This window comes from Neopelma chrysocephalum, unplaced genomic scaffold, assembly GCF_003984885.1.
Source record: "Neopelma chrysocephalum unplaced genomic scaffold, ASM398488v2 Primary Assembly neopelma1_67, whole genome shotgun sequence".
In the NCBI taxonomy this organism is placed as follows: domain Eukaryota; kingdom Metazoa; phylum Chordata; class Aves; order Passeriformes; family Pipridae; genus Neopelma; species Neopelma chrysocephalum.
This window is the reverse complement of record NW_020897726.1, coordinates 11,095,560-11,123,342: the sequence shown is the minus strand read 5'-3', so window position 1 is coordinate 11,123,342 and position 27,783 is coordinate 11,095,560. Positions and strand designations below refer to the sequence as shown.

The 27,783-nt window shown below is 38.2% G+C and overlaps 1 protein-coding gene across 3 annotated transcripts; it reads left to right on the top strand.

Annotated features, from left to right (window-relative positions):
* The first annotated feature begins 1,162 nt into the window (after window positions 1-1,162).
* TRA2A (transformer 2 alpha homolog) lies at window positions 1,163-26,553 on the top strand. Of its 3 annotated transcripts, none has more exons than XM_027684587.1 (8): window positions 1,163-1,428; window positions 10,301-10,434; window positions 11,947-12,112; window positions 15,621-15,809; window positions 23,906-24,021; window positions 24,516-24,623; window positions 25,326-25,393; window positions 25,567-26,553. In XM_027684587.1, the coding sequence occupies exons 1-8, from the start codon at window positions 1,393-1,395 to the stop codon at window positions 25,575-25,577; spliced, it is 828 nt and encodes a 275-aa protein (XP_027540388.1). In that variant the 5' UTR covers window positions 1,163-1,392; the 3' UTR covers window positions 25,578-26,553. The 3 variants fall into 3 exon arrangements, with proteins under 3 accessions (XP_027540388.1, XP_027540390.1, XP_027540389.1); XM_027684589.1 differs by lacking the exon at window positions 1,163-1,428 and adding an exon at window positions 2,471-2,591; XM_027684588.1 differs by lacking the exon at window positions 1,163-1,428 and adding an exon at window positions 9,710-10,021.
* Window positions 26,554-27,783: the final 1,230 nt, after the last annotated feature.

Below are 27,783 nucleotides of genomic sequence, written 5' to 3'. Positions count from 1 at the left end.
CGTGTGTACAACAAAATCAGTCCTCCAGCCTTGCATATTAAATATCCACTTGCCATAACAAAAACCCCTGATAATGCGGATTCATACACATTCACATGCCTTCATAAACGCATTCACATAAATGTTCTTCCCTGCAATGCGAGAGCAGGACCCCAAAGAACGTGCCGGGAGAAGAGCAAAGATAAGGAGACACAGGAGCAAGGCTGATTATTCTCACAGCATGCAGTGGCAGCACCTCTACGAGAGAGGAGATGACCTTTGTGTGGGAGGGGTGTGGGGCAGTCCTCATGTGGTCCCAAAATATGTTCTTTCTTTTGCCTGATGTGCAAGAAGCCAATCCACAGAGTTATTAGATGTATTTACAGTTCTGCACAGAAAGTGGCGCTGGGTGGCAAAGCCAATACGACTGCCAAAACTTTTCCCTATTTATACATTTTAGTAAGTGAAGGCATCAATGTTCATTGGCTACAAATTACCTAGTTCTCTTACTAACTGGTATTCTATCTTCTGTTGGTTGATGATCTCTCGCTTCTCGTGCTAACTAGCCCGCGTGTTCTGTCTTTCTCTTCTTTTGGATCAGTGGGTTTCATGGGTCAAGGATCTGTGAGTTGGTGGTCATGATCTTCCCCTGCCGGAATTACCTTGTACCCAGTCAGAGTGAAATCAACACAATTATTGAGTTGTCTTTATTAGTTTCTTCCTTACCTTGGGAGTTCTGCCAAATGGCCCTATGGCCTGTAAATTCTGCATTCTTTGTGTTCACCATCAGTGGGCATCCTTCTCTTCGGTTTTTTTAACCTCCCCCAAGGTCTGAGATCATTCAAAAGTGTCAAGCCCTAAGCTTTAACAAGACAATTCTACCGACAAGTAATTTAGCTTTCGAACACATGGACATCACTTAGAACTTGCTTGTTAGCTGCCTATCTGTTTCACGGATTAAATCCCCTTTGGTGTTGATTAGGCTTGAAAACATACAAAAATTAAACACCAAAGAACATCCTTTTTTAAGAAAAATCTTTTTACATATTCCACATTTCCCTACAGCACCCGCTCACCTGGCGGGAGCGGGTGGGGAGGGGCGTATGAGGGCCGCGCGCTCCTGGAGCGGCAGGTCTGCGCATGCGCGGCGGGTCCTCCCGCAGCGCTCTCGCCTCCTTTGTGAGGGGCGGGCGCGGTCCCGCCCCGCGCGCGGTGCCGGGCGCAGACGGAGCGGCCGCGGCGGCGCCATTTTGCGGCGGTGCGGGAGGCGCGGGCGGGAGGCGGTGGTGGTGCCGGTAATAGCGGCAATAGCGGTAACGGCGGCGATAATAGCGGCCGTGGGTGCTGCTGCTGCTGCTAATTGGGACTAGCGTCCCCCGTTCGCCGCAGCCCCGTGGCCAGGACTCTGCCGACATGAGCGACGTGGAGGAGAACAACTTCGAGGGGAGGGTGAGTGGCCGCCCCTGCGCGGGCCGTGCTGAGGGGGGGGGGCTCGGCGTCCTCCGGCCCGGCGGGGGTGGGGACAGCGCAGCTTGGCTCTAAAATGGCTCCTTTAGGCGCCTGAGGTTCGCCTGGGCCGTGGGCGACGGCCCGCGTCCCCCTCCGCTCTCCGCGTTTCTCCGCCACACGCTGCCTTGTCCCTTCGCCCCGGTGGGGTGCGGGCCCCGGGCCCCGGTGCTGTGGATCGGCCCCTGTCTGCCAGTGCAGGTTGTTTCTGTGAGAACGACGCTGCTGTAGCCCCCGGGGTTTCTGCCTGCTGCTGTTTCCCTCCCGCGATCCCGAGCCGCCCTGTTGCCCGCCGGGCCCGCAGGTCGCTGCTCTGCCCTGCCCCTCCCCTTCTCCGCTTCCCGGGCCGCGGCCGGGCAGCCGAGGCCTTCTCCCGCCCGAAAGAGGAGGGACCCCGCGTCCTTTTGTGCGAGGTGCGCTGCTTCCCCTGGCTGCAGGAGCGGCCTCTGGCCGGGCCCCCTCCAGCCTTCGGGGCGGTCCGGCCGTCGCTGTTAAACCAGCGAAACTCATCGATCGCGCAGCTGGAGGGCTTCGGACGAGCTGCTGTGGCTTTGTAACCTCATTAGGCCTGTGTCTTTTTCCTCTAATGGCTGGGGGTTTTCACGTACACGTGTGACAGGTCCCTTCTATGTTCATTGTTTTGTGGATTTTTCTTAGGGATGATCGAGGCAAGCAGGAATTAGTAACTGCTTGAAACGGGAATAAAACGTGTGCTCAAGTCCTCCTCCATCACCATTTACTTTTTTAAAGAAACCTGCAGAGAATTTTTTTTTTGTATTTTGATTCTTTAGAGGAACACCTGAGCATCCTTTTGGTGACTCTTTTTGATGAACCAGTGACAGTAGCTTTGCAGTTATATGTAGTTACTGTCTGGAGAAACAAGCAATGAAATTTTGGAAGAACAGTGTCACATTCCAATAATTATTTTTAAAGGAGTATAGTTGCCCTTTTTGTGGTGTTAGTTAAAAAAAAATAAATTCCATAGGCCGAAAGTTCTTTACCTGGCTGTGCAATGACTGCTGCTGCTTCCTCGGGGAGGTGAACAAAACCTGTTCTTGTGTTGATTGCTTGGACAAAAGGTGGCTGTATAGCTAAGATCTATTCAGGTAAATAAACTAATCTCTGAAGGGGAAACAACTAAGTCTCAGAGAGTTTAGCAACGAGTGTATTTAGTTGGGGGGGTTGTTTGTTTTTTTTTATTTTTTTGTTTTTTATTATTACTTCAATCTCCCATTTTGCAGCCAATATTTATATTTTTAAGAATTACTTTCTTGTCTGTATTCCCACTGGGGGTTATTGTTAGGAAATAATTATATTAGGTTAATATCCAGAACATTTATATGGGGTTCCTTGATGGATCTGTTGTTTGTATTACAAAGCTGCTATAGCTTTGTGCTTTCAGTATTTCCTCACACTGCCTCCTGCCAAAGATAGAAGTAAAATAATGTTTTCAGAGTATGCAAAGTCTGAAAAGTCCTATGTAGCAGTTTCTGTGACTGCTGTTAATTAGTTGTTGGGGGTTTTTTCCTTCTTTTTTTTGTGGTGGAAAATTTATCTGTTGGAAAGAGCTGCTGACTGTGTCGAGTCTTCGTTTGGAAAACTTCTCTTTTTTTCTCCATAACACTTGAGATTTCTCAATTAGCCTGGCATGTGCCAATGTCTTGTCTGTTTTTTATAATTGAACATAATGGCAGGTACTTGAGTAGTTTGTAATTTGGGGGAGTTGTGCTTCTACTAAAGTACCTTTGTAAGCATTTTTTTTCTTCAGTAATACTTTTTTGTTGTGATGCTACTAAAATACTTGAAATAAGAAATTTCATTTCAGAGTAACGTTTTACATTTAATTTCCACTGAAAGTGCCCACATGCATAAAATTAAGCATGTGCAACTTTGAGACTGTAGTGTTTAGTCTGTTATTCCCAGTTGGATAGGACTCTATCATGCATTGAATATCCTGGTGCTTCAGTTTGCTCCATGCAGGCACGTGAAACTGAGAGTAAAGCAAAAAATTTCACTGGGAGAAAGAACTGCAGAAACCAGAAAAAAGTTTGTAAAGAACCCGTTTTCCTGGAAATCGGCAAAATAAGAGTTCTGAGTACCCTTTCAGTTCTTCCACCCCCTCTTATGCTTAAGTACTGACTAGTGTGATGTGCTTTTAAAAAACTAAATGCCAAAGGAGTAAGGGGGCTTTAAGTTTATTTTATGCCCTTTTATGTTTTACCTGTGTAGAAGCACATTGTCCCAAAACACTTCAATGAAAGTTGAGTATGATCAGGATTTTTTTTTTAAAGGTTATTTTATCAGCATTAAGATATTGTCTATATATGTGGTTTGCCTCTAATTTATTATTTTTAAGTCATAATGTTAATTAATCTGAACAGGAAATTGAGAATAATTACGGATATAACTTGTCAATGAAATTGCTTAATTTGCACTATTTAAAAACTTTCATTTGTAAAGTATTGGGTAAAATCATTGTAGAGGTTTTTTTCCTTCTTGAACTCACTCATTTCTTTATTAAATTCTTTTTTTAAGCAAATGTTAATCAAATATGCTCATATTAATCGACATCTACTCTGTTTTTGTGTCATTTTGTTTCAACTTAAGCAAGTTCTCTATTAAGAATGTGGCTGGTTGAACAGAAGAAATCCCCCTCCTCAAGCATGGTGATTTAATGGAAAGAAATTGACAGAAGAATTAAAAATATAGTGGATGTGCTAGAGCTAAGTTTATGGACATTAAGAATAAAATAGATTTTAAGTTGTGCTTGTTATCCAGTGACTTGGTGTTGGAAAAGTCAAAGTATTTTATCACCATTGAATGCTTTTGGTGAGGAAGTTAGACGAATGATGCGCTTTTTTTATTTTATTGTTGTCAGGTGACAGGCAACGCTTATTTCCTTTCATATTTGTCATTATTTTAAATAGGGTGTTGTTTATTTAGTGTGTCTTCTGTGGTATAACTTAAGATGTTTCCCAGAGCAGTGAACAAGGGGGAGTCTAAACAAATCTACACTTCAGTAGCTCCACGTGAAACTTTGATTAGTTTTTTTTGAGCTTCTGATAACATTTGAATCTTAAAGGTTTAGTAGTTTTGTACCAGTATTAATGTGCTGTTGGTTTAAATAGATAAAATTTTTTACCAGAACAAAGATTGAACTCCCATTTTATAACTGTTGGTTCTGTTCCTTCCTTCTAATGAGATGTCTCCTTCTGCTCTGTGCAGAATGTTACAGTGAGCTAAATAGTAAAAACTAATAAAGCACTTCAAGAAATGTATGATTTTGCATGTCAGCCATCTTGTTGAAGGAAGTATGCATAATTCCTAGGTACGTGAGTAGCTTTGGGTTAGTTTAGCTGTGAAAGTGCCTTATATTTTCTTCATGAAGCCTGTATGCAAAATACTTAACTACCTGTGGAATTACGTAACTGATCAACTTTGAGATAATTTCTTTGCCATAAAAAAAGAAAACGATGCGGGGGTCGGGCTCGTTTAGCTATTGTATTCCACCTCTCCTGAACTGGCAGTGTGCCACCTCTGAGCAAAGGGAGGCGTATTGCTTTCCATACCTTTTGAAACACAGGCACAATGTGTGCTTATGCTCAGGGGTTCTGTGTTCACTTGGAGAGTGCTGTGATCACCCTGTGGTGTCTAATGACCAGTGTGGGAAACGAGAGTTTTTCTGAAAGTCAAGAGTTTATTTTTCTTTTAATTTTTTTGTTTGTTTGTTTTAATCGAGCTTAATAAATTCTAGGTTGTTCTGGACCATGTCAGCTGGGAAGACTACTCTTTTTGAAAACAAATTCTTTTTACCATCTTCCATGTGTGGTAAACGAGTGACTACAGAAGCCTCCCTGAAGAGGTGTATTTTCAAGCCTCAGTGAGAAGATCAACTTGTAATTTCAAAAAGTTTATTGCTGAAGCCTTTTTATTCCCCCCCTTTTCATAAAGAGGAACATTGAGAAATGCATAAAGTTTACTTATTTTGGTAACTTTTAAAATATACATGTTTTCAAGGTAGCACAACTTACGAGTTGCTTTTTATACAGAAGTTTATTATGTATACTATTATAATATTTATAGACGAATAGCTACTTAAGGGATCAGTTTTGGTTTTATTATAGAGTGACAGGGCATAGTATGAAGCAAAAATGATTTAACTTCTCTTATAAATTTCAGGGAAAGTTGGTAGATTGCTGTCAAAACTGTTTAAAATGTCATCTTGTCTTTTCTCATAAGTGAGATGTCACTAACTTGACAGTTTCATCTAGTGAACGTAGGCTGCTGCTAAATTCCTTTTTCTTTTTTTCTAACATTTTTCTGTCCCCTTAGAGATTGACTTCATTTGTGTTTTTTTTTAGTTTGGATAGGATTTTTTAGTGGGATTTTTTTGAAACTCTGAACTATCATTTTACTGGCTTAGTGGTATTGTTAGACTGCTTGTGGTCCTGTCCTTTTTTCACCCCGTGTGTATTTCCTCTTAAGAGGGCCAAATGAACGTCATCTGAAATTTCTGTGTGATTTAATGATTTTTTTCTTTCCATTTCATTTCCCATGCTTTGTTAGCGAAAGCCTAGTTTAAACTTATTTCATTCTTTTTATTTAGCATCTTGCTCTAAATTTTGATACCTTTCAGTCATACTCTGAAATGGTAGGGTATGAGTTGAGGTAAGGCATGACAGAAGTTCAGGACAGAAGAGTAGTGTAAAACAATAGGTTTTGGTCTTTTTTTTTTTGCTTAGGGTTTTTCATGGGGGACAGGTTGTTATTTTGGTTTTTTGTTGTGGTTGCCGCCCCCCCCCCGTTCTTTATCATATCTTCTCTTGGTGAGTGAAAACTGAAAGAATACTTCTGAAAGACTTCTGCAATCCTACTCTGTGTGAAAGTGTTGTAAATGCTTTTAAAATAGTAATTCTGTTGGAAAGTAGGAATTATTTTGAAGGATGCAAGGAAGATAAGTGATAGACAGAACTTACATCAGTTAAACAGCTGTACCAGTATGGATGAAATACATGGACATGGCTGATGTCTTGCTCAGGTGGATCATCAAAAGTTGTTGATAGTTCTTCAGTGACTAGTTTTATGTGATCATGAGGTAATCGGGAGAGATCCTTACCACTTTATTTTGTGATTATTTCTGGGAAGAGAGAAGGTAGCAAGGATTAAAAATACTCTTCAGTGCTCTCTTTAAATGCTTCTAGCTGCTCATCAGTAACTGAAACTGCAGGCCTTGGATTTTGTGTTTGTCTACAATAACTTCTTTGGCTCCAAGTTCCAATTCTCGGTGAATCATTAGTCCTGTTTCGTGGTGCGTATCTTATTCTGAAGAAGCACCCTGTTACAATTGAGTTGTTTTTTTTTCTGTAGTTATTATTTTAGGTGAGGGGTTGGTATGTTTTTTGTTTGGTTGGTTTTGTTAGGGTTTTTGGTTTTTGTGTGATTGGCTTTTTTTGGGGGGGGGGAGTGTTATTGACAGATGTAGCATTTGTTTTGAAAGGGAAGTCTGATCTTAAAAATATTACAAAGTTAGCTGTTGCTTCTTTTCCTGCAGGCAGTAGTAACAGCAGATCTAGGTGGTTTGACATGGTGATAGTGGCCAGTCAGTCATTTGGCCCTTAAATGGCTGAGGATCTTCAGAGCAGAAAGATAAGAAAGTGCTGAGGATCCAGAGTGCAGTATTTAGTTTCTGTGGTAATGATGAAGCTAAGATCGGAATGTATAGGTTGCTTAAGGACTAGTACAGAATTGAGAGACTTTAGTGCTTTGGGTAGTAGAGGTGTCTATTTTCTCACGTTGAAGATAACATACAATGTTAAATATTTTTGTCATTCATATTGCAGAATGGATATAAATTGTTCATGAAGAACAATTGGGTTGGTATAGACTAAGATACAGCTTGCTAATTGTTTCATTATAGTAGGAAGTAGAGGAAGAAAATTCTGTGAAATCTTCCTTTGTGACTCCTTGGAGCTCTGAATCTCTTAATCCCTGCCTGTAGTCTTTCTGATACAAATCTTATTAGGTACTTTTTCGGCATCATCCTTAAGTCCTTAAATTCTTGCAGGTTACTGTGATTCCGTTTGTCTCTCCTTTTGAAGCTTTGTAGGAGGTATAACTAGATGATCTATGTTGCATCAGAAGATGAGATGTAATTGCTTGCCAATGACAGGCACAATGTGCAACTGCTATCAGGTAGCTTCTCTTCAGATGCAATTTACATCTACAGTTATTTGGTTGAGGAAGCTTGAAATATGTAGGAATTAAGCTTGTTGCCTATGTCACTCCAGTTTTGAGGTTTGTTAGTGCAGCCCCTAAGGGTCTTAAACAGTTCCAAAAGGACTTGATGTACATTAAATGATGTCATATTTGGTTTTGGCAACTTAATACAGATTTGCTGTCGTAACTGATATTAAAAAAACTCTACAGGTGGTAATCCTTAGGTGCTTCAGGTGAATAGTTAAGAACACTAAGCTGACTTTTACATTGTATGGTATTTTTAGCACCTCCCAACACTTCTAGGCTGTGCAGTGTCTGGGGAGTGAGGGGGGGGGCGATGGGTTGCTTTTGTTCAGGCTTCCAGAGTTCTTGTTCAAGAATTGATTTCAAATGTAAAAGGTATGGACAGTGCAATATCCTCATGAAGAAGGGACATCTCAGGAGGCTTTTTATTGAAGGGTGTTTTGTAAATATGATGTCATTTTGAATGGTTTTCTATATTGCTGGTCAGTTTTACTAGGGGGGTAAGTAGAAGTAGTTCCCAGAGAAATTGGCAATTGTTACAAGGGATGAAGTATAAAGGAAAGAATTTAGGAAGCTATTAAACATTGAAGAATACAAAAACAGAGGAGAGATGATGAAAAATCATGTTACTGGTTCTAAAGCAAAATTATTTTATCATGAACAGTGGCTTTCAAATGTAAAAACGCTAAATAAAATTTGGTAATATTTCAATGAGTGTACATAATTTTTTCAGAGAAAGTAATGTAATTAGCTTCACAGATAGCCATCTTAATAAGGGTAACTATTATGCAGACCTGATTATATGGTTCACCTGTCACAGCCAAGCATTGAATTTGGCCTTCATTGTTGAAGTTTGGCAGGCCTGTCATCCCGGTAGATGACACTCTCCATGTGTCCCTTGTCCTTTTCGTTGAGGTAAAAGGGAATGGTAGTGTGGCTGTAATACTTGTTACTAGGGAGTCTCTCAAGTTCCGTTTCTGGTGGACTTTTTTGTCTTGAAATATGAGGACAGCATCCTTTGAAAAGAATTTCAGCCCAAAGTTCTGAAGAATTTTAACTGCAAGAGAAAATGCAAATCTGGACATAGGTAGAGTAAGAAATAAATTGAGAAAAACACTGTGATGACAGGCAGGAGGAGAAATAATGCAGATAAACATGAAATGTAACACCTATGGGAGGGGAACTTGCTATGCATTTTTTCATCAAGCATTTTGCACGCTTTTGTGAATTTACAGATTTTTATAGCATACTATTCTGTAGGGTATTTTATAGCTAAGCTCCCTAGAAATGCTGTGCACTATAAAATGTGAGGAAATCCTAACCTGCTCTTTGTTTGCTTGTTTTCCTAGTTTTTCTCTTGTGTGCCTTACCATGCAAGAAAAAAAAAACTCCTGTCTTTACTTGTATTGGATTGCTTTAATTATACTATTCTATGTCTTAGTTTATATGGATTATATAAGGAAAACAGGATAACAATGAGGAAGAAAAAGTAGGAAGAATAATAATTTATGTTGCTTATGCCTATGTGCATGTATTATGCAAGTAAGTATGTACATAGATAGGTTTTGACTGGAAATCTTTGGCCATTCTGTTGAACTGATAGTGTCTTAGTAATCTCTAGGAGTAAAATTTGGGATATTCAATATTGAGAAGTACATAGCTATTATTTTAGGGGGGGAATCAATGATATCAATACTTCAGTATATTGTGCTAATTAGTTTTTAGTGTATCTATGTATCTTACAAAAAATCTGAGGGGAGGAGGGTAGCTTTGCAAATACAGTAAAACACTGAGAACTCAGTAAGCTCATTGTTAGAACGTAGACACTTATACAGTTTTAAAGATATTAAAAAAAATTGTTTTATAAAATAGTTTCTTGCACTTTACCTGCTGGCTTTTCAATTTGATAGATAACATCTGAACTCCAGCAGAGTTTTATAATCCCCACGTGCTTAAATATACTAAATGTTCTTTTTCCATTAAGGTTAATGTTCGTGAAGAAATTGAAGAGTTTTTTCCAAGAATGTGGAAGATAAATCAAGATAAAAGAAGGCTAATGAAAAGTATTAAAGATCAGAAAATTAAAATTGAATGGGGGAAAAAATTGAACAGAAGATTGGTCAGATAGAAGCACTTGAATATTTTTTTAAGGCTATAATGAATTGTTTGAATTGGGGAAGAATACACGAAGTATGAAAAATGAAAAACTCAATGAAGAATGAAGAAAAGTAGAAAGCAAGAGTGAAGTAGAATTAAAAGAATCTGGAAGAATGAATGGGTCCTAGGTTAAGTAAATGTATGGTTTATGTTCCAGTGTCTGTATGATCAAGTTGTAGATGAATTTGCATGATTACTTAGTTAATAGAGAATTGGTGATCTGGTTCAAGCAGGGACCTATTTGAGGAAAGCATACAATATTAACAGTGGGTTAGCAAAATGAAATTTGTTTTGGAGGGTATTGCCTAACCATTTGTTTTTCAGGAGCAATCAATATAATAGAATTACTGTACTTTAAATGTTAGGAGTTAGGCATTTATGCAACCAATACCATTTTTAATACTGTCTTTTTTGTTAGGAGTCTCGCTCCCAGTCAAAATCTCCAGCTGGGAGTCCTGCTCGTGTAAAATCGGAGAGCAGGTCAGGATCTCGCAGTCCATCGAGGGCTTCCAAACATTCTGAATCGCACTCGAGGTCAAGATCAAAATCAAGGTATATCCAGAAAATTATTTGTGTCAACTCAGTGTTACTGGTGTTCTTTTGGTAGATTGAGATTTCTTTTCCCCTGTTGTTAAAATTATAAAGCTTCTAGGGTTATGTTAATTTGCCTGTTTGTGCTGCTCCTAGATGGACGAAGTTGGGGAAAGATTTCATGGGTATGAATAGAGAAAGTGCTGTAAATAGAAGGACTAATGTAGAAATCACAACTAAAATTTGTAGGCTTGTCTCTTCCAAAAGAGAGAGGGGATTGCATCTCAATTCTGTGAAGGTTCTGCCTCCTACCCCCAAAATCTTTTGTGGGGGAATTTTTGTGTGGAGCTTTCTTTTAGGGGAAAAAAGAAGTTCAGTGAGAACTGTAGTAAGGGTAGTCAGGGTTAGAGAAAAAAGAGTAGGCTCTCTGTTGGAAATATTGGAAAGCACTTGTTGGGGATGTTCTTGACATTCCTTCATTGGAGGCTTTAAAAACATAATCTAAAACTACATCTTAAATCGGTTGTGAATAGGTTCTTGATTTATGAGAGCTCTAAGATTTAAATTCATTTTTCAATGCTGCGTATCTTTCTCTGCCCTTTTCTACTCCAAGTCTGTGTGCGCAGAGGTAAAGCTTTATAGCTCTCAGTTCTGACAGAGCTTGTGTGGAACAGAAGAGATATGTCTGTCTTTTTTTCCTCTAATATGTCATAAATATTATCTGGCTCATACTGCCGATCTTCTTTATTCCCTTGCACCATCATATGGATGAAAACAAGGGAGAGCTACCAAATCTTTCTCTCATCAACGAAGAGAGAAACCGGAAAACAGCATTTGTAGCTCTGGAGGGGGAAGAGGAATTGCGTAGTGTTATGTTGTTCCTCCTCCCCAGTTTTTGTGAGAGATCAGTAACCCGTCTTCTTTATACACTTTGTACTAGGGCAGCTGAGAAAGAGTTGCTGAGCTCTGAATTCCCAAAGTTCAGGCTAATGTTATAGTTTCTCTCATTGCAGTGTTTAACCAGATGACTACCTGTTTAAAACTGAGCTTATTGTTGGCAAGATGTGTGCAAAGAAATGCTTGAGGAGTTAAGCAAGTGTTTAGGGTTTTTTGGTCTGGAGTAATTTTCATCCCTAGGTGAACTTCATTTGTAGATATTGCAGCAGTATAGTGCTGCCAGATCTTTCAGTTTTTCAGTCAAAACAGTACTTTACAACGTGGCATATCTGGCTTCTGTATCATTGTGCAAATATTAGTTACATAAGCAGCCAAGCTGGTAAAAGTTTAAACTTTGAAATGCCCAAAATATAATCCTTAGTGTATGCCAGAAGTACTTTCACAGAGTTAGAAATGGTGCTACCAAGCAGATTGTTAGAGATCCGTGCAATCTTTAGATGTGCAAGGTAGAAGAAGCTTAATGATTTCAATTGTAGAGAACCTCTAAAAAAATGATTTTTGTCTAGGAAATTCAGGGCTTACAGTTCAATACATTATGTGCATGTGACCTAACTAAAGGCTTTCTTTTTGTTGAAGATCCAGGTCCAGAAGACATTCGCACAGACGTTACACTCGTTCCAGATCCCATTCTCATTCCCATAGGAGACGTTCTCGAAGCAGATCGTACACCCCAGAGTACCGTCGTCGAAGGAGCCGTAGTCATTCTCCTATGTCCAACAGGAGAAGGCACACTGGCAGCAGAGTATGTCATGTTCATCAAGGCTGAGTATCAAAACAATTGCTGCTTATCCAAGTTACCTGCAGGCTGAGTTTGACCTGCTGGCTTGTCACTGGAGGATACGGGAATTGGGTGGGAGTAGGGGGTATGTGTGGAGCAGTCTCTGTCCTTACAGCTGGGCACTTATTTCTTGGGTCTGCGACTGGCAGGGAAGTTGTAGAAATTCATTGAAAAACATTCCCTTGCAAGTCAGTATGTGCAGATATAGTGACATCTGCTTCCATCAGCTCTGGAAGTTGAACCCTTCTGACTTTTTTTTTTTTTTTTTACAGTTCCAAGTAGATACACCCCTCACAAAAATGAAACCTTTTCTGTGTGAGCTGGCAACCTGACAGTATTGATAAGATTGACTAGAGGATCCAAAGAAGGAAATTCCTGAGTGTTTATTTGCTTATAACATAGAGCATATTATGTTGAAAGTTGCTTGTGATTTTATACGTCTGATTATTTAACTTGGTATAACTTGAAGTAAAGCCCTGTGTTATTAGGGGATACATAAATCTTAATGAACTAGAAAAATATACAGTTACAAAAAGGTTCAGTAAGCTTTTCAAAATGTAAACAAGAAGTGTCTCTGTATGGGCAGGAGGAAGCATAGCTACACCAACCAAAATTTAAGATACTGATCTTACGTCATTCTGGAGAGATTTCTCCCAGTGTCCTTTGTAATTGTAGAATGGTCAGGCTTGGATAGGTCCTCTGGAAATCATCTTGTCTGACCCATCTGCTAAAGCAGGTTCACCTAGAGCAGGTTGCACAGGGTCACATTCAGGTGGATTTTCATTAGGAGACTCTGAAGCCTCTCTGGTCAACATGATCCAGTAATCGGTCACCCTCAAAGAAGATTTTCTTCATATTCAGATGGAACTTTCCATGTTTCAGTTTGTGCCCATTTTCCCTTGTCCTGTTGCTGGGCGCCACTGAAGAGTCTGACCCTGTCTTTGTGACACCCTCCCTTGAGATATTTGTATGTGTTGATAAGATCCCCTCTCAGTCATCTCCAGGCTAAACAGGCCCAGCTCTCTGAGCCTTTCTTCATAAGAGGTGCTCCAGTCCCCTAATCTTCTTCATAGCCCTCCACTCCAGCAGTTTCTTGTCTAACCCATAGCTTCTGGTTTCCCATTACTTCAGGCTGATCTAAATGAGTGCTGTTGAACACAGCTCAGTGTTTTCCTTGTTAAAGGCAGTGGTACGTTTCTCATCCTTTTAGTTTTAATCTGGTTTAGTCTTCAAATTTTTTATTAATTTTGTCAAAAAGGATATAGGTTTTTTGCAGGCTTACCCACATGAAGCGTGTCACCAGGAGCAGGTGATACCAATGTGAGAGAGCAGGCAAAAGCACGTGGAAAAGGGCAAGACTCCAGCGGTGTTAACATATAGTGGGTTTAAGCTGTTGTAAAGCAACATTTGTAGTTAAGCTTTTTGTGGATTGTTACCGGCCTCTAATCACAATGTAGTAAATATTAATCTAAAGTCTTTAAAAATTGGCAGAAATAACTGAAGTTCAAATGGGTTAACGGTTTTTCTGGTGAAAGGTGGAAGAATCCGCTTTACTACTTCAGGAAATACTAGGATGTTTTGCTCTGTGAAGAAGTCTTTCTGCCTTGGAAATGACTTTGTGAAACACCAAAATTGTTCTCACTGTGAATTTCACATTAATTCTAAGGATTCTGAGAATTCTAAGGACTAGTTCTAGTAGCGTCAAAATGAAACTCAAGTCAGTCAGATTTGGAATCCCCTAAATAGCAAGGTCCTAAAGATGCCAGGAAAATTGATAGCGATTTTCTTCTGATCTTGTAAAGAGAGCTTGCATACTGTGTTGATGGGAGGCAGTACAAAAACCTAATATAAAAGCTGCCTTTTAGTCCTCCACAGTCAGTTTAGTCCTTCCGGTGGTAATGTAGCCATCAGTTGTAGCTTAGGGTGTGCAGACTGATCTTAGTACTTCTCTTGTCTCAGAAAAGGTAATAGGGTTTTTAAGTGTAAGGGGGTTGTTAAAAAAAGGGCAAAAGGTATGGACTGTGTGGAGAGACTTCTCCAAACAATGATTTAAAAGACAGATTTCATTAGACTCCCAAGAGTTCAGTAAAAAAATCGGTATAGCTGCCAATGCCACTGAATTATCAGATATGTTTTTACTCCATGTTTCAATCTATCTAAACCTGTATAATTAAAACTTTCAAATTACAAACTACCAGGTTTTGGTGTGCTCTTCAGCTATAATAAGGAATTGCAGAGGATTCGTATCTTAAAATAAAAGTTTGAACTTTGACAAATGGAAAGAAAGGAACATCAAATATATGAGTAGTTTGGGCATCTTATTTTCACAATAGATTCCTGAACAAAAGCGCTGAAAAGAACATGACAGAAGATCTAAGCCTGTTCACTCTTTGAATCAGGCTGAAAGACAAACTCTGGGGCATAAATTACTGTGCATCGATGGCTTTGAAAATTTGAAACTGAAATACAAATTTCAGGTGTGTCAACTTCCAGTTGTTATTTTGGCAGAAACGTTAAATCCCTGTGCTTGTTGCTGCTGTTTTAAATTACTGCATCTAGTATAACAGGTGCCAGAAGCTTAAGTGAAAAAAGTGCTTATTTTTGATTAAAGTAATCTTATTGTGGAATTGGCATTAGATGAACTCTGTGACATGTAGAGAAACTTTGACTTCCCTATGTAGAGAAACATAAAGGAGAAATTTTACCTTGTACAATTACATATTTGACTTTGTTTAGTTGAAGTGAAATAAATTTTTAAGTATCCCACATCATGTTAAAGAGTTGAGTTTTGCTCTAAAAACAGGATGCATTCTTTTGGATTAGAGTTTCACAGAACTGGCCTTCAACACTTGTTTTTCTCTAGATGAAAGAACCAGGTGACTTTCATCCCGTTTACAAGTGGGAAAATAAACTTTCAAATGTAAATATTGACTTTCAGTGTAGTTGGATGGGAAATCTTGAGGGGGAGGAAGTTTTGGTAGAAGCTAAATTATAATTCAGTTGTCTGTTCTTAGGAGCTCAGGTGCGTTTAGTGTGTGCAGCTGGAGGCAGTGTGCACTCTCTAGTACCAGCGGTGACCATGCAGAAAGGCTGAAGGTGGGAGTTCAGGCTGGCAGACCTGTTCTTAGCACAGATTTGTATGTTGTATCTGCAGCCTGTTGGCAGTTTGAGTATGAAATACTAATAAAATGGATTCTTGTTACTCTATAGCTTCTCTGTAATCAGAATGCTTAATTTTTATGAACTGAGTTTTTCACCAACAGGAGTAGTTTGTCTGGGTCTTTTTTCTGAAATAAAAACCATTGAAAGTGGTTGCCTTTTTGAAAATATCCTACAATTAAGTGTTAAGCTTTATAATACTGTATGTTTAGTTTTCTTCAGATTAATTTTTTTATAATTGCTGAATTTTTATATGAGAATATATAACTTTTTTAATGTAAATTTAATTGGAGTTGAACATTTGTCTTACCAGGCTAATCCAGATCCCAATACCTGTCTTGGAGTGTTTGGTCTCAGTTTGTATACCACTGAGAGAGATTTGCGTGAAGTCTTCTCCCGTTATGGACCTTTGACTGGTGTCAATGTGGTTTATGATCAACGGACTGGACGATCAAGAGGATTTGCTTTTGTTTATTTTGAGAGAATTGATGATTCTAAAGAGGTACATTCATGCTTCATTACTTTTTACAGGTGTGCTCTTTATGCATTGTTATCATGAATTCTCCATTAAAAAAATAAATATGTTTTTGAGTGTGTGTTCACTAGCAGGTTCTCATAGTGAGATTAATTGAAAATACTTTGTTCAAGCAGTATGGCACCTATAAACAGATCAGACATTTTAGTTCAGTGTTATGATGTTAGGGCAAAAGTTAAGTAGGAGCTGGTTGTATTGAATCACCAGTGAGCATTGGACTTTGATTTTAGTCTGCTACTTTAAAATGAAAATAAATCTTTGTGAAGCTTCTATATCTGTAGTATTTTTGAAACATTTTGGAAGTTAACTTTTGAAAGTAGTTTTCTGTATCAAAATTCTGGAGATTCTCTTTGCATTTTCTTCTCTAAAAGCATGTCATGCATTTGAAAAATAATGGGGTTTGTCTTGAAATGTGCCTTGGTCAATGGCTTTGCTAGTTGTACAGGTGGCTATTTACAACTAGACTGAGTTGTATAATTGACTTGTAAGGAAAGAATCAAAGAATATGAACAGCACCCTATATATTATGACTCACCACAATAAGCAGTACTTTTTTTATCCCTGTGATGATACTGTGAACCTTACTACATTTACTGAAAGTTGGAGATGAAATTGCTATTAAAAGTAAAGACATACCCTAAAAAAAAAAAGGTCTTTAAGCCTGCATTGGGGGATTATCTTTTTCTTTCAGGCAAACTGAGTCACAGACTTCATCTTGTTTATGGATTAATAGGCTTGGGCAGAGGTTTCAGATTTGCTGTTTGATTCTGTTTATATTTGATAAGTTTCTTCATCAGGAGATATTAAACATTAAATAGGACTTTTCTCATAAATCACTTAGCATCACAGGGAGGGAGGGAGCATGACAGCTGTGGAACCTTCTGTCAGGAACTGAAAAATGAGAACATCGATGCTACTTGATGATATTTTAATGAAAAAAAACCTGTTTTGTGAATTACTTGATTGGCGTATACTCAGTTCTCACCTTTAGTTTCTGGTATGATCCAACTGAGAATCAGTTTATGGGAAGAGTAGGTGTAGATGTGTATATGTGTGGTTGTTGCAGGACATAGGGGTGAGTAAAAGGACACAAAACTTTAGCGTCCCTTCTGTGTTTTCCCACTTTCACTTGGAAGGTTGAGAGAGAGGTTAATGGGGTTGGATAGCTGTATATCTCCATCTGTCTGTAATGGCCTACTCACTTCTAACTTTTAGCCTGGTATTTCTTTGCACTGTGAGTTCAGTGGGATTTTGTAAAAGTGACTGTTTTGTAGACTATGTAAAGTCCAAAATACTTGCAGAGTATTTCTTGTCATATTCGTGTGCCAGTCTTGTCTGTTGTACAGCTTCATATGTCTTTAGAAGTAGGTTTTTTTCCTGGTTGCCACGGACAATGGTCATGCATGACACCACGCATTTCTTAAAATGTTCCGTGTAAATAGCATGAAGTAATTTGTTCAGTATAAAGCTGTTTTGGCAGATGCTACAAAACTGGAATGCAAAGAAAAGAAATGGGATGTTGTTTGCATTCAAAAGTACAGAAAAAGATTAGCACCTTAAGCAGGAACTGAAATAGTTTGGAATGTAATTAAACCAAATTTTTCTCCCCAGTGGGCTAGTGCATGAAGAAATAGAAAGGATGCAAACTCTCCCAACATCTGGAGCTTAGATAACTGAAATACTTTGGCAAAGAGGACAGCAGAAAAACTTGTTTATTTGACTTATTTCATGGGCCTTGAGGACAGATAAGTGACAGCTGGTGTAGAAAAAGGGCAGATATATAGATGTAAGGTAGTTATAGGTGTGAAACTCTGTGACAGGCCCTGTAGTAGAACCCTGAAGAACATGAAGCAATTCTCTATGTGGAAGATTCTTAAAGTCTGAAAAGCTGAGAGTATGCTTAAAAGCAATGATACTTGAATTAAACTTTGTCTTAAAAATAATAATTAAAAAAATCTAACCAACCAAAAACAATAACAAAAGCCAAACCAAATTCCCCAACACCCAAGATATCCTTATAAAGAGATGAGATGTCAAACTAAATTCCAACCCTTTTAAAGATAGATGGATTAATGAGAGTGGCACTTTACAGAAAAATTAGGATTTTTCATGATCTTCACTGTTGTCTTTAGGAGAGGTAACACAGGGAAGCTTCTCAGCAGACATGCTCTGAAGCACTGGCAATACTAAAATTTGGCACCAAATTTATTGTCAGTAGTTATGTTTAAACTTTCATAATTTGTTTTAAGATAGGTCAGTGTCAGTTCTACATGGATTGTGTTGCAGCTGGAATCCCCCAGGATCTTTGTCGTCCCTGGTTACTTTTACAAACGGGATCAGTTATTGAACTGGTTAAAATGTTGCTGTGGGTCAAGATTCTGAAACCAAGTGGTACAGTTTGTAGTTCCATATGATAGTAAAAACTTTTTGAGTTGTCAACTAGCTTGATACTTCACAGTGTCCTAAAAACAGTTTTAAAATTTATTTTTACTGTAACTGTTTTAAAATTTCAGAACTTCAGATTATGACACTGTAGCAGCCTTGTTAGGGATTTATGATCATCCTGGTTATAAAGAGGAGCAGAGGCTCAGCTTTAGATAACTACTAGATAGAGCAACTGTCAGAGCATCACAGTAGCCTCAGTCATTCCACTTTAACAGAACAGGGTTTTTCAATGCAGTTTTCAATGTGTGTGCCCAATCCAGGAGATTTCTTGGGGAATCTCTTCTCTTCTGTTGGAAGCTCTACTGAGGTTGAGATGAAACTTTATGATTAGACAGAAGGTTCCTTTTCCGTCGAATGTCTCTTATTGCAGTGGTCTAGTGTTTGCAAGATAGCACGTGACTGGATTGTTAGGTTCTGAAGGCACATGCAGACACTGCCCTTAGTTCAAAGTGTGATGGCAAACAAGAAATGTTAAGGGCTGATAGATGTCTAGAAAACATCTGATGGATGTCTGGTGGTTGTCTAGAAAACCTGAGTTTTTGCTGTGCCAATGTTCTTGTCTGTGAGCTTGTTCAAAACCTATTTGAAAAGCTTATGTTACTATCTAGCTTTTTTTTAGAAAAAGGGTTATTCTCTGTTATGGCTGTAGTGGGTTTCATTTTTTTTATGAAGTTATGTTTTACTTTTTCTAAAAAAAATATGTAAGTAGTATTTGGTATGCTTTTTTCCCTTGGGTATTGCAGTGTCTTATATTGGCCACCCTTCTACCAAGTCTTCAGAACTGTGTGTGCAAAACTGTTCAAAGGACAAGATCTGTAAATGTTTGCTGAAGACTTGCTTCTCAAAATCTTTCTTACACAGTTCTCAGTATTGGCAATGCTGGCATGGAGCCGGTTTGCAGTATTTTCACTGTATTATAGAGGATGTTCACCTGCCCATCACGTTAGGATTTTCTTCCTGTGTTAGAGGATCACAGATTTCTATGTATAGGATGAGAAAAAAATAACAGTTATGGGGGGGAATTGGTTGTGTCAGGGTTAACAATAAGTTGAGAAGATCATGAGTGAAAAGTGTTGGCTGTTCTAGGACATGATTCTTACTACAGTTACCAGAGATTCCATATGCCGCTAACCAGCTCTTCACTAACTCAGAAGTGTTAGTTGTTTAAACTGAGGCTACTGTGAATGTACTGTCTGTAGGAGGAACTCATCTGAGAAGCATCAGCTACAGCAGCTGTTCTGATTTGGGGTGCTAGTTCCTTGGTGTTGACCATCTTTCAGAACTGCTTTCTGAAATAGCCTTCATTAGCAATCAAGACAAACTATTAACAGAATTCACTTGCCAAAGACCAGAATAATAACAGGGTTTATCACTTTGATTTGCAAAACATTTAATCTGTGGTGGAACCAGACCAGCTTAAAACCATCACTATTGAGCAAAACTCCCACAGTTTGTTGAAGAAATGCTGTCAGTGTTGTTTGTGGTATCAAAAAGGACCCTTGATATACCATAAAAGAACACAAGAAGGTCTCAAATGTTTGGAATTAAAATGTTGCAGAGTTCTGGATCTCAGACTTCAGAATGTAAATGGACTGTTGTTCAAAGTTGAAATGGACATTCGAATTCAACTTGGCAGGCTGCAGCAAGTGTAAAAAGCTGAGTTTCCTTATTTTTTTTCATCCCATCAGGTTTTCCCCCCCCCCAGAATTTCCTTTCAGTTATCCTTGTTAAATCCAGACTTGAACCAGTGTTCAGTATACTGGGGGGAGAAAACCTAGTCTGTCGAGTCTTTCATCCTTTTCTGTACCTGTGATATAGAGGAGATGATGTTTTTATCAGTGATATTAAGCACAGTACAGAAAGGACTTCCAGTAAAAAAAACAAACTAACAGGAAACCCCTAAAACCACAGTGAACAAAAACAAACAAACAAAACCAAACCAAACAAACAAAAAACCAGTGTCTTATATAGTTATTTTTAAATTGTGGAAATATTTTCAAAATAAGTCACAACATTAATTGCTCGTTTGACTGTCGAAGTGTATTCAGTCTGTATGTTGTGAACTTCGTAGTGATGTCAAGTTACTGAAGTAATTAAAGCAGTTAAATGCAGTTGAAATGAAGATTCTATGATCTTCTTTACGTTACAAATGTTATTGACTATGACATCAGCTCTACCAAGTCAGACTCTCTCCTTCCCTTCTCCCTTTTTTCTCCCCACGGCCTTCCCCCAGTGACTACAGTACAGGTTGCAAAAACTTCCCCGTGTTGTTTCCATGTCCAAGCTGCTCTTTGTGGCATTATCCAGATTGAAAGATTATATATTGGTTTTGGTGGATTCTTGATTGTTTAACTAATACTAGTCACCTGTGTAAGTTCATGCATATACTTAAGTGTTTCCAAACTTGTTTTACTCTACCTGAACGCTAACGCATTTAGAAAACATCACATACTGTAATAAATATCAAATGAAATTGAAATCTTTGTTAAATTTAATGCTTTCTTTCTAACTTTTGAGCCACAGGAGACCATGATGCTATAGTTTGGGAACTGCTTATTTTGTCAAACTAACACCGTACAGATAATAAGTTTTGTTATTATGGATAGTCTGTTGAAAGTTTAAAACTGTAAATCTTTGAAAATGCAATCTAAGATTGAATTATTACCGGTGCCATTCCCAATCCTAATACTGTTTTCTGACTGCAAACATATAGATGTGTATTCTGGCCTACAAAATGAATTTTTTCCATAAAATTTGCTACCAGAGTTAATAGTGCATGTTTATAGGAATGCTCTTGCAAAAGCCATGTGAGTATTTTTAACAACATTCAGATATTTGGAAAAGAATCCAGGTTCTAATAAAAATGGATTGTTGACAGTTAAAGACTCCTAAGAGGGTACTGTGTGTCTTAAACCCTAATACAATTTGATTTTTCTTTTTAAAAAGTTTCACTTGATGGTCTTAAATAGTATTTGAAGATGTCTTCTGCATTGTTAGGGAGAATGTGCAGTTTTTTCCCTTTGACACTTAACACGTTCTCAACACAGCAGTCATACATACCCACAAACAGCAAGAAAAGCAAACTGAAATTTCTTTTGAATAGACATGAAATAAAACTGTGAAATCCAAAATTTTAATGTAAACTCTTTTAACTTCCAATAAAGCACAGAAATGCCAGTAATTAAAATCATCGATATATTTTTACAGCCTTCTCACAAAATAAATATTGTTATATCACCTACCTGAACCCAGCTATTCAAATAGGGCTTTTGGTCATATTGCAGCAGTCCTTACCTAATAATGTTATCTTAAGTACTTTGTGTCAAATACCTGAGATGTGTATATTAAGAGTGGTACAGAGAATTTGGCAACATCTTTGGAAGGAATTTCCATTTGCTAATGACTGAGCGTGAGTGATCCATACTATTAATTATTGTTAGATTTATAATGGCTTATTGCAGGTTTTGGCTTTTCTGCATTTGGAGAATGCAGTCATAACTGTAAAAGGCTTTGTTATGTTTGTATGTCTATTAAAGATTTTGTTTATTTTAATATTTTTAGTCAGCAGTTATTCTTGACAGCTGCTGAACCCTAAGAAAAATAAAGTTTTAATATTGGATAGGACATTAGACATTATGACCAGGGTGTTGGGAGTTCTATGCAGACTGGTAACTATGAACTAGTATTTGTCCATTGAAATGTAACACCTTACCTGGTATTTCTAAAACAAACTGTCAGCTCTCAAAATTAACTCTTTGTCTTTCTTGGTTGTATGTTGCTCTTCTCTGTACTGCTTCCTCTGTCAAAGAACTCATCCTCTTGAAGAGGTGCTTGTTGGTTTAACTAAATAAGACATATGCCAGATGTTCTGTATTGAGGTGGCTTCTTGTTGGCTAAGCTTACTATTTTGCAAGTTGTTGATTGGACTTAAAAATTCCATGAAGCAGAAAATTTCTTACAGGTTAGCTTGTGTATTGCTGCATTTCCAGAAGGATGCTTTTCATCATGAAGTTAATTTTTAAGCAAGGTATTTGCAGCCTTCATTTTTGATTTGTGCACACAGACTTTCTTAGGATGTGTGAACAGATTTAATTTAGTTCATCCTTGTGGAACGAGACTTTAAAAAAAAAATTATGTCAAGGCTAGAAAAGTAAAAGCTGAGGAGCATGTTTTAGTCACAAAACATACCTGAGTGTTTGTTAAAAGGTTTGAAATTGCAGTTGGCTAAATGTAGTTGCAGTATTGTATGGAACAGAACTCACTAGGTGGCGATATAGTATAGATACAAACAGTATTATTAAAATACAAATTCGGTGTAGTTAAATAGATTAGTGGTCCTTCAGTCGCTTCCAATTTGGGTACATCAGTTAAATCATGAGGGTGTCAGGTTTTTGTATCTCCTCCATAACTTGTATATAAATTCAGTACGGTTCGTGTTAGAGTTGCAAATAATTAAATTTCTGAATAATAGTTTCATTAAAAAAAAAAAGAAAAAAGCTCTGCTTAGAGGTACCTTCATGTTTTGAGGTTGGGTGTTGGTTTTTTGCAGACGAAAAATAGCAAAATGGTCATGTTCTTTAACTCAAAATTGTAACAGTGTCTCTTTTACACACACGAGAAATTAAAGTAATATATATTGGATTAAGTGCTATGCTTAACATTGAGAAGTAAAGGGTGTGTACTAGTATTTCAGAGATCCTGGAGCAGCTAATAAAAGCTATTAAAATTTGAAAAGCAAATTTTTTAAAAATCCTTTTAAGTCCAGCATTAACAGTTAAATTTATTGGTGTGGGGTTTTGGGGATTTGGTGCTTTAAGTTACTGTTGCGTGAATATAATTCTCAAAAGTATGCTGTGCTCCTTTGAAAAACTTATTTTCATGATTTTGAGTTTGTGAAAGGCCATTGTATTGACTCTCAAAGAGTGGAGAATCGGGCTAGAACACCCAGGGAGTGTGTGCAGGGGCTGCAGGCGGGTCTGAAGGCACAGGCTTCTTGAGCGCAGACCCTTCTGTGTATCACTTTAGCGAGCTGCTATTGTGAGAGGGAGTGGGGAGGAAGGTTGTAATTAGGTATCCATGTAGGCTGAACCCGCCATTTTACTAAGCTCTGCTGAAGTAGGTCCTTGTAAGGGAGATGGCAGGAGGCTGGGAGAGCATGAAATGGCAGCCGACTAGCAGTAATCCGGCCATATGCACCCTACAGGAAGCCACTGTTTCACACGGCTTTTGAATCTGCCCGTTCCCTCTGGGTTAGAGGCGGCGGTAGGAAAGGTGCAGTTTTTAGAAAAAAGCTGTTTTGACTTTCAGTTTACCTTCCTGATGGGTGGAAGACAAAGTCTAGGGAAAGTGACTGTGTTAGTAGTTAGCATTGTGCTCTCTTAAGAAGGGATTGAGTGTCACGTTAGTCCGGCACCCCAGTGCGATCCTGTAACACCGCCGGCAAACAGGCCAGGGGACAAGAGATAAGCCATCCACCACAGTGGGGCACTAGTAACCAGTCTAAACTAAACAGGTTCAGGGCTTGCTTTTCTGATAGAAAATAATGTGTTTGTATATAGCCTTCCATATTTACCAGTAGGTTGCAGATTTCACTTCCCTGTTCCTTGTCTCTCCTGTAGGCGATGGAGCATGCAAATGGAATGGAGCTGGATGGCAGGAGGATTCGGGTGGATTACTCGATCACCAAGAGAGCACATACACCCACCCCAGGCATCTACATGGGCAGGCCAACACAGTAAGTTTGATGGATTCAAACTTAATGCTGGAATCTGGTTGAGGAAATAGAGCTACAGATACTTTTTAAAAAAAATTTAGAGTTATGCCAGTTTGATTTTATCACAAAGTTACTAATATGAAGAATGTGTTACTGTGGTTCACATACACTGTTAAATCCTACTGTGGTTTATTATATCTTTTAAAAATATCTCCTTCGGTTTTTTTAATAAAAATAATATGCAGCATGATCAGTTAATGCACCCTTAACCTACTGAAATACTAAGTTGCCATTTGCCATTGATTTTGATGGGAATTAGACTTAAATCCCTCATGGTTTTTTGGTTTTTTTTTTAAAGGTGTTTTTATTTAAATATTTAATTTGTATATTGTTTCATGGCATAGTATTAAGTGTCAGATTTACTACAAGATGACTTTAAAAAAGCTTTTAAATAATTTAAATAAAAATGAAGAGTAGATATCTAAATGGGGTTTTTTTGCCTTTTCCCCTAATAGCAGTGGAGGAGGTGGTGGCGGTGGAGCTGGTCGTCGCCGGGACTCATATTATGATAGGGGCTATGACAGAGGATATGACAGATATGAAGAATATGACTACAGATACAGGTACTTAACCTTTATTTTATTTCTGTAGGAACAGAGGATTTGTTGGGAAAACTGAAAAGTTAGATGACAAAAAAATATAGCAATATTCTGCATACATACCTGTTAGGTGTTAGAGCCTCATTCCTGTGAGTTCTGTGGGATTAAAGCAGTCATCATCTTCAATCTTTATGTAATTTGGTTATTCAGTTGGGCAGGGGGGCTAATTTTGCTACCTGAAGGAGGTTGAGCATGTACTCTATGAATCAAGTGGACAGATAGAAAGGGAACTCATTTTTCCATGCTGTATATAGAACCAGGAACAGCTGATACACACTGCTGTTTAAAAAGGGATTATTTGTAGATGGAATTTTTAATGCTTGACATTTCATAACCATCTTGCTGTTTTGAAAGTTATCTGGTTTCAGGGAATGTTGTTCAACAAGAATTGTAGGCATCTGGAAAAGCACTTCATGTGTTTGCAAGGCTAGTGAGAATTTATTAAATTCTTTGTCTAGGAATATCTTACAGTTTAAAACACTTCAAATAGAGAAATATAAAAGCATTTGTTAAATAACTGTAAACCACAGCCAAATAAAGCAGAAATCATTCACACAAGCCAAGTCTTTCAGTGCTAAGGAAATGGTTCTGTTCTGTAGAAGCAATGTGAATAAGGCTTCTTTCATAATGGATGTTGTTTGGTTTCTTTTTTAATTTCCTTTAAAGGAGACGATCACCATCGCCTTACTATAGTCGATACCGATCACGATCAAGATCCCGTTCCTATAGTCCAAGTAAGTAAATGCAAGTGAATAAATAGAATCTGGCTGTCATAAACATTGTTGTTATATGAATTGATCAATGGAAATTCTGAATGTGAAAGCTAAAAAGCTGGGCACAGTAAACCTGAGATTATGTGTGAACAGTTAAGTTTATAGTAATTGTGTCATCTTTTGTTTTTTTCCAGGGCGCTACTGAAGGTCAGAAGAGTTCCAGTTGAGGACTTGATTTTTAAATACAAAGTTCAGATCTCTAGCTTCCCTACTGCTTTCCCTTCCATCCTCCCTTTCTTGTCCTCTTTCCAGCTCTTTCACAAGTCTTTGGTTCATTTAGAATATACATGTTTTCAGTTGAAGTATTCCTATTTTCCATCCCTCCTTATTGTAATACTCTTAAATATTGTAATTGTTGTAGTTTTTGTGTAGTAAAAAATCTTGAGCAAAATGAAATAGAGAACCCAAAGTGCTGATACATTTTGGAAGTCATTCCTATTTAGTTTTTAAAACAGTTGGACTCCTGACTAATCAGAAGAGAGCATTGATATTTTTAAAGCGTGCATGTCATGTATTATACACACTCGGATACTTTAACATAAACCTGCATTTCCAAGTAACTTGTTAATCTTTCTGTTAAAATGTTTACCTATTACTTTGATAAACAAGTAATGACTTTGAGCCTTTTCTGTAATGACAAATTTGCTTAGATAGTCATGAACCAGAGAAATTTTTTTTTTTATTATTATTTTTTTTTTGGTCAGGTAGTTGCTTTGAGAGTAGACTATTTGAGCTAGAGAAAAATTTGGTACTTGACTGACTGGGAGAATAGATCCTTGTACACTCAAAAATTAAGGCTGTGTTTTATAGAAAAAATTTTCTGGATTGCTACACAGTGGATAACAAATGAAGTTAAAACTGTTAAAATCCTAGGGTTTTCATTGTACTTGGTTGGATATTTCCCCTTAATTGGTGCAGGAGAAAAAATATTTATTGAACATAGCAATTAGTTGTATAATTTGCTGTTCATTAAAAAAAAATTACTGACTTTTTGGTATTGCAATAATGATTGAAAAAGTTTTGTTTCAAGTCCTTTTTGGAGTTTTGAAAGTATGGATGGAAAAACCTACAACTACATGTAAACCTTTTTTCTTCCTCAGTAAAGTTTAAGTCCACTGATACATGGTTTCTTGTCTTTTGTTCTGCATTTTGTCACCTTGGAATATAGGTTAAACAAGACTCAATACTGCTGTATGGGTAATAAAGACAGCATTTATCTGTCATCTCGGGAGCCCTGTCTTCCCTTAGAATCAGTAAGCGGTTATACGGCATGGCTAAGCAGAGTGGGTTGTCCAGCTTTCTCTTGTGCCATCCTTGACACTTGCTGGAGTTGTGCTGAGGTGGTTGAAGGAGAGAAACACCATTGACTTTGTTTAGATTTCTGTCAAGTTGCTGGTTGAAGGTCTGTTGGCACAGCAAAAGGAATAAGACCACAAAACCCTAACAGCAAAATTTCATCCTGATTGTCAGGGAATGCCCCAGAAGAATTCGTCATGATTTTAAGAGTGTAAGTGTTTGAAATATAATTGTGTTAATTATTTCTGAGTGTCAATGAGAGGAACTATTAACAGGTAATTAAAAGAAACACACTAGCACACATCCAGCTATTTTAAAAGCTTGGTAGAATATGCCAGGAGAAATTGGTGACAAAACAAGTTCTAACTTAATTATCAGAAACACTGTAGTTAAGTCTTCCAACTCTAATGATTTTACTGGTATTTATTGGTGATCCAGACAAATTAGGAAATGTTAGAATTGTTCTCTGTAAACCAAAGTGCCGATATCTCAAGATAGAGAACTGTAGGTATATTTCATTTTGGTTTTGTTCTTTCAAAACATGGTTAGCCAGTGTGACACCCATTCACAAGAAGAGCTAGAAGGAGGATTCAGGGAGCTACAGGCCTATTGGGCTTACCTTGGTGCCCAGGATAGTTATGGAACAGATCACCTTAAGTATGATCACACGTACAGGACAACCAAGGGATCAGGCTCAGCCAACATGGGTTTAGGAAAGTCAGGTCCAACCTGACCAACCTGATTTTTTTATGACTGGGTAACCCGCCTAGTGAATGAGGGAGGAAAGACTGTGCATGTAGTCTACCTGGACTTCAGCAAAGTCTTTGATACTGTCTCTCATGGCATTCTCCTGGAAAAACTGGCAGCCCATGGCTTGGACAGGTGCATTCATTGCTGGGTGAAAAAAAACAGCTGAAAGACCAGGCCGAGAGAGTGGTGGTGAATGGTGCCACATCCATTTTGCATCTGGTCACTAGTGGTGTTCCCCAGGGCTCAGTCTTGGGCCCAGTCCTGTTCAGTATCTTTATCAATGATCTGGATGAGGGTAGGAGGGT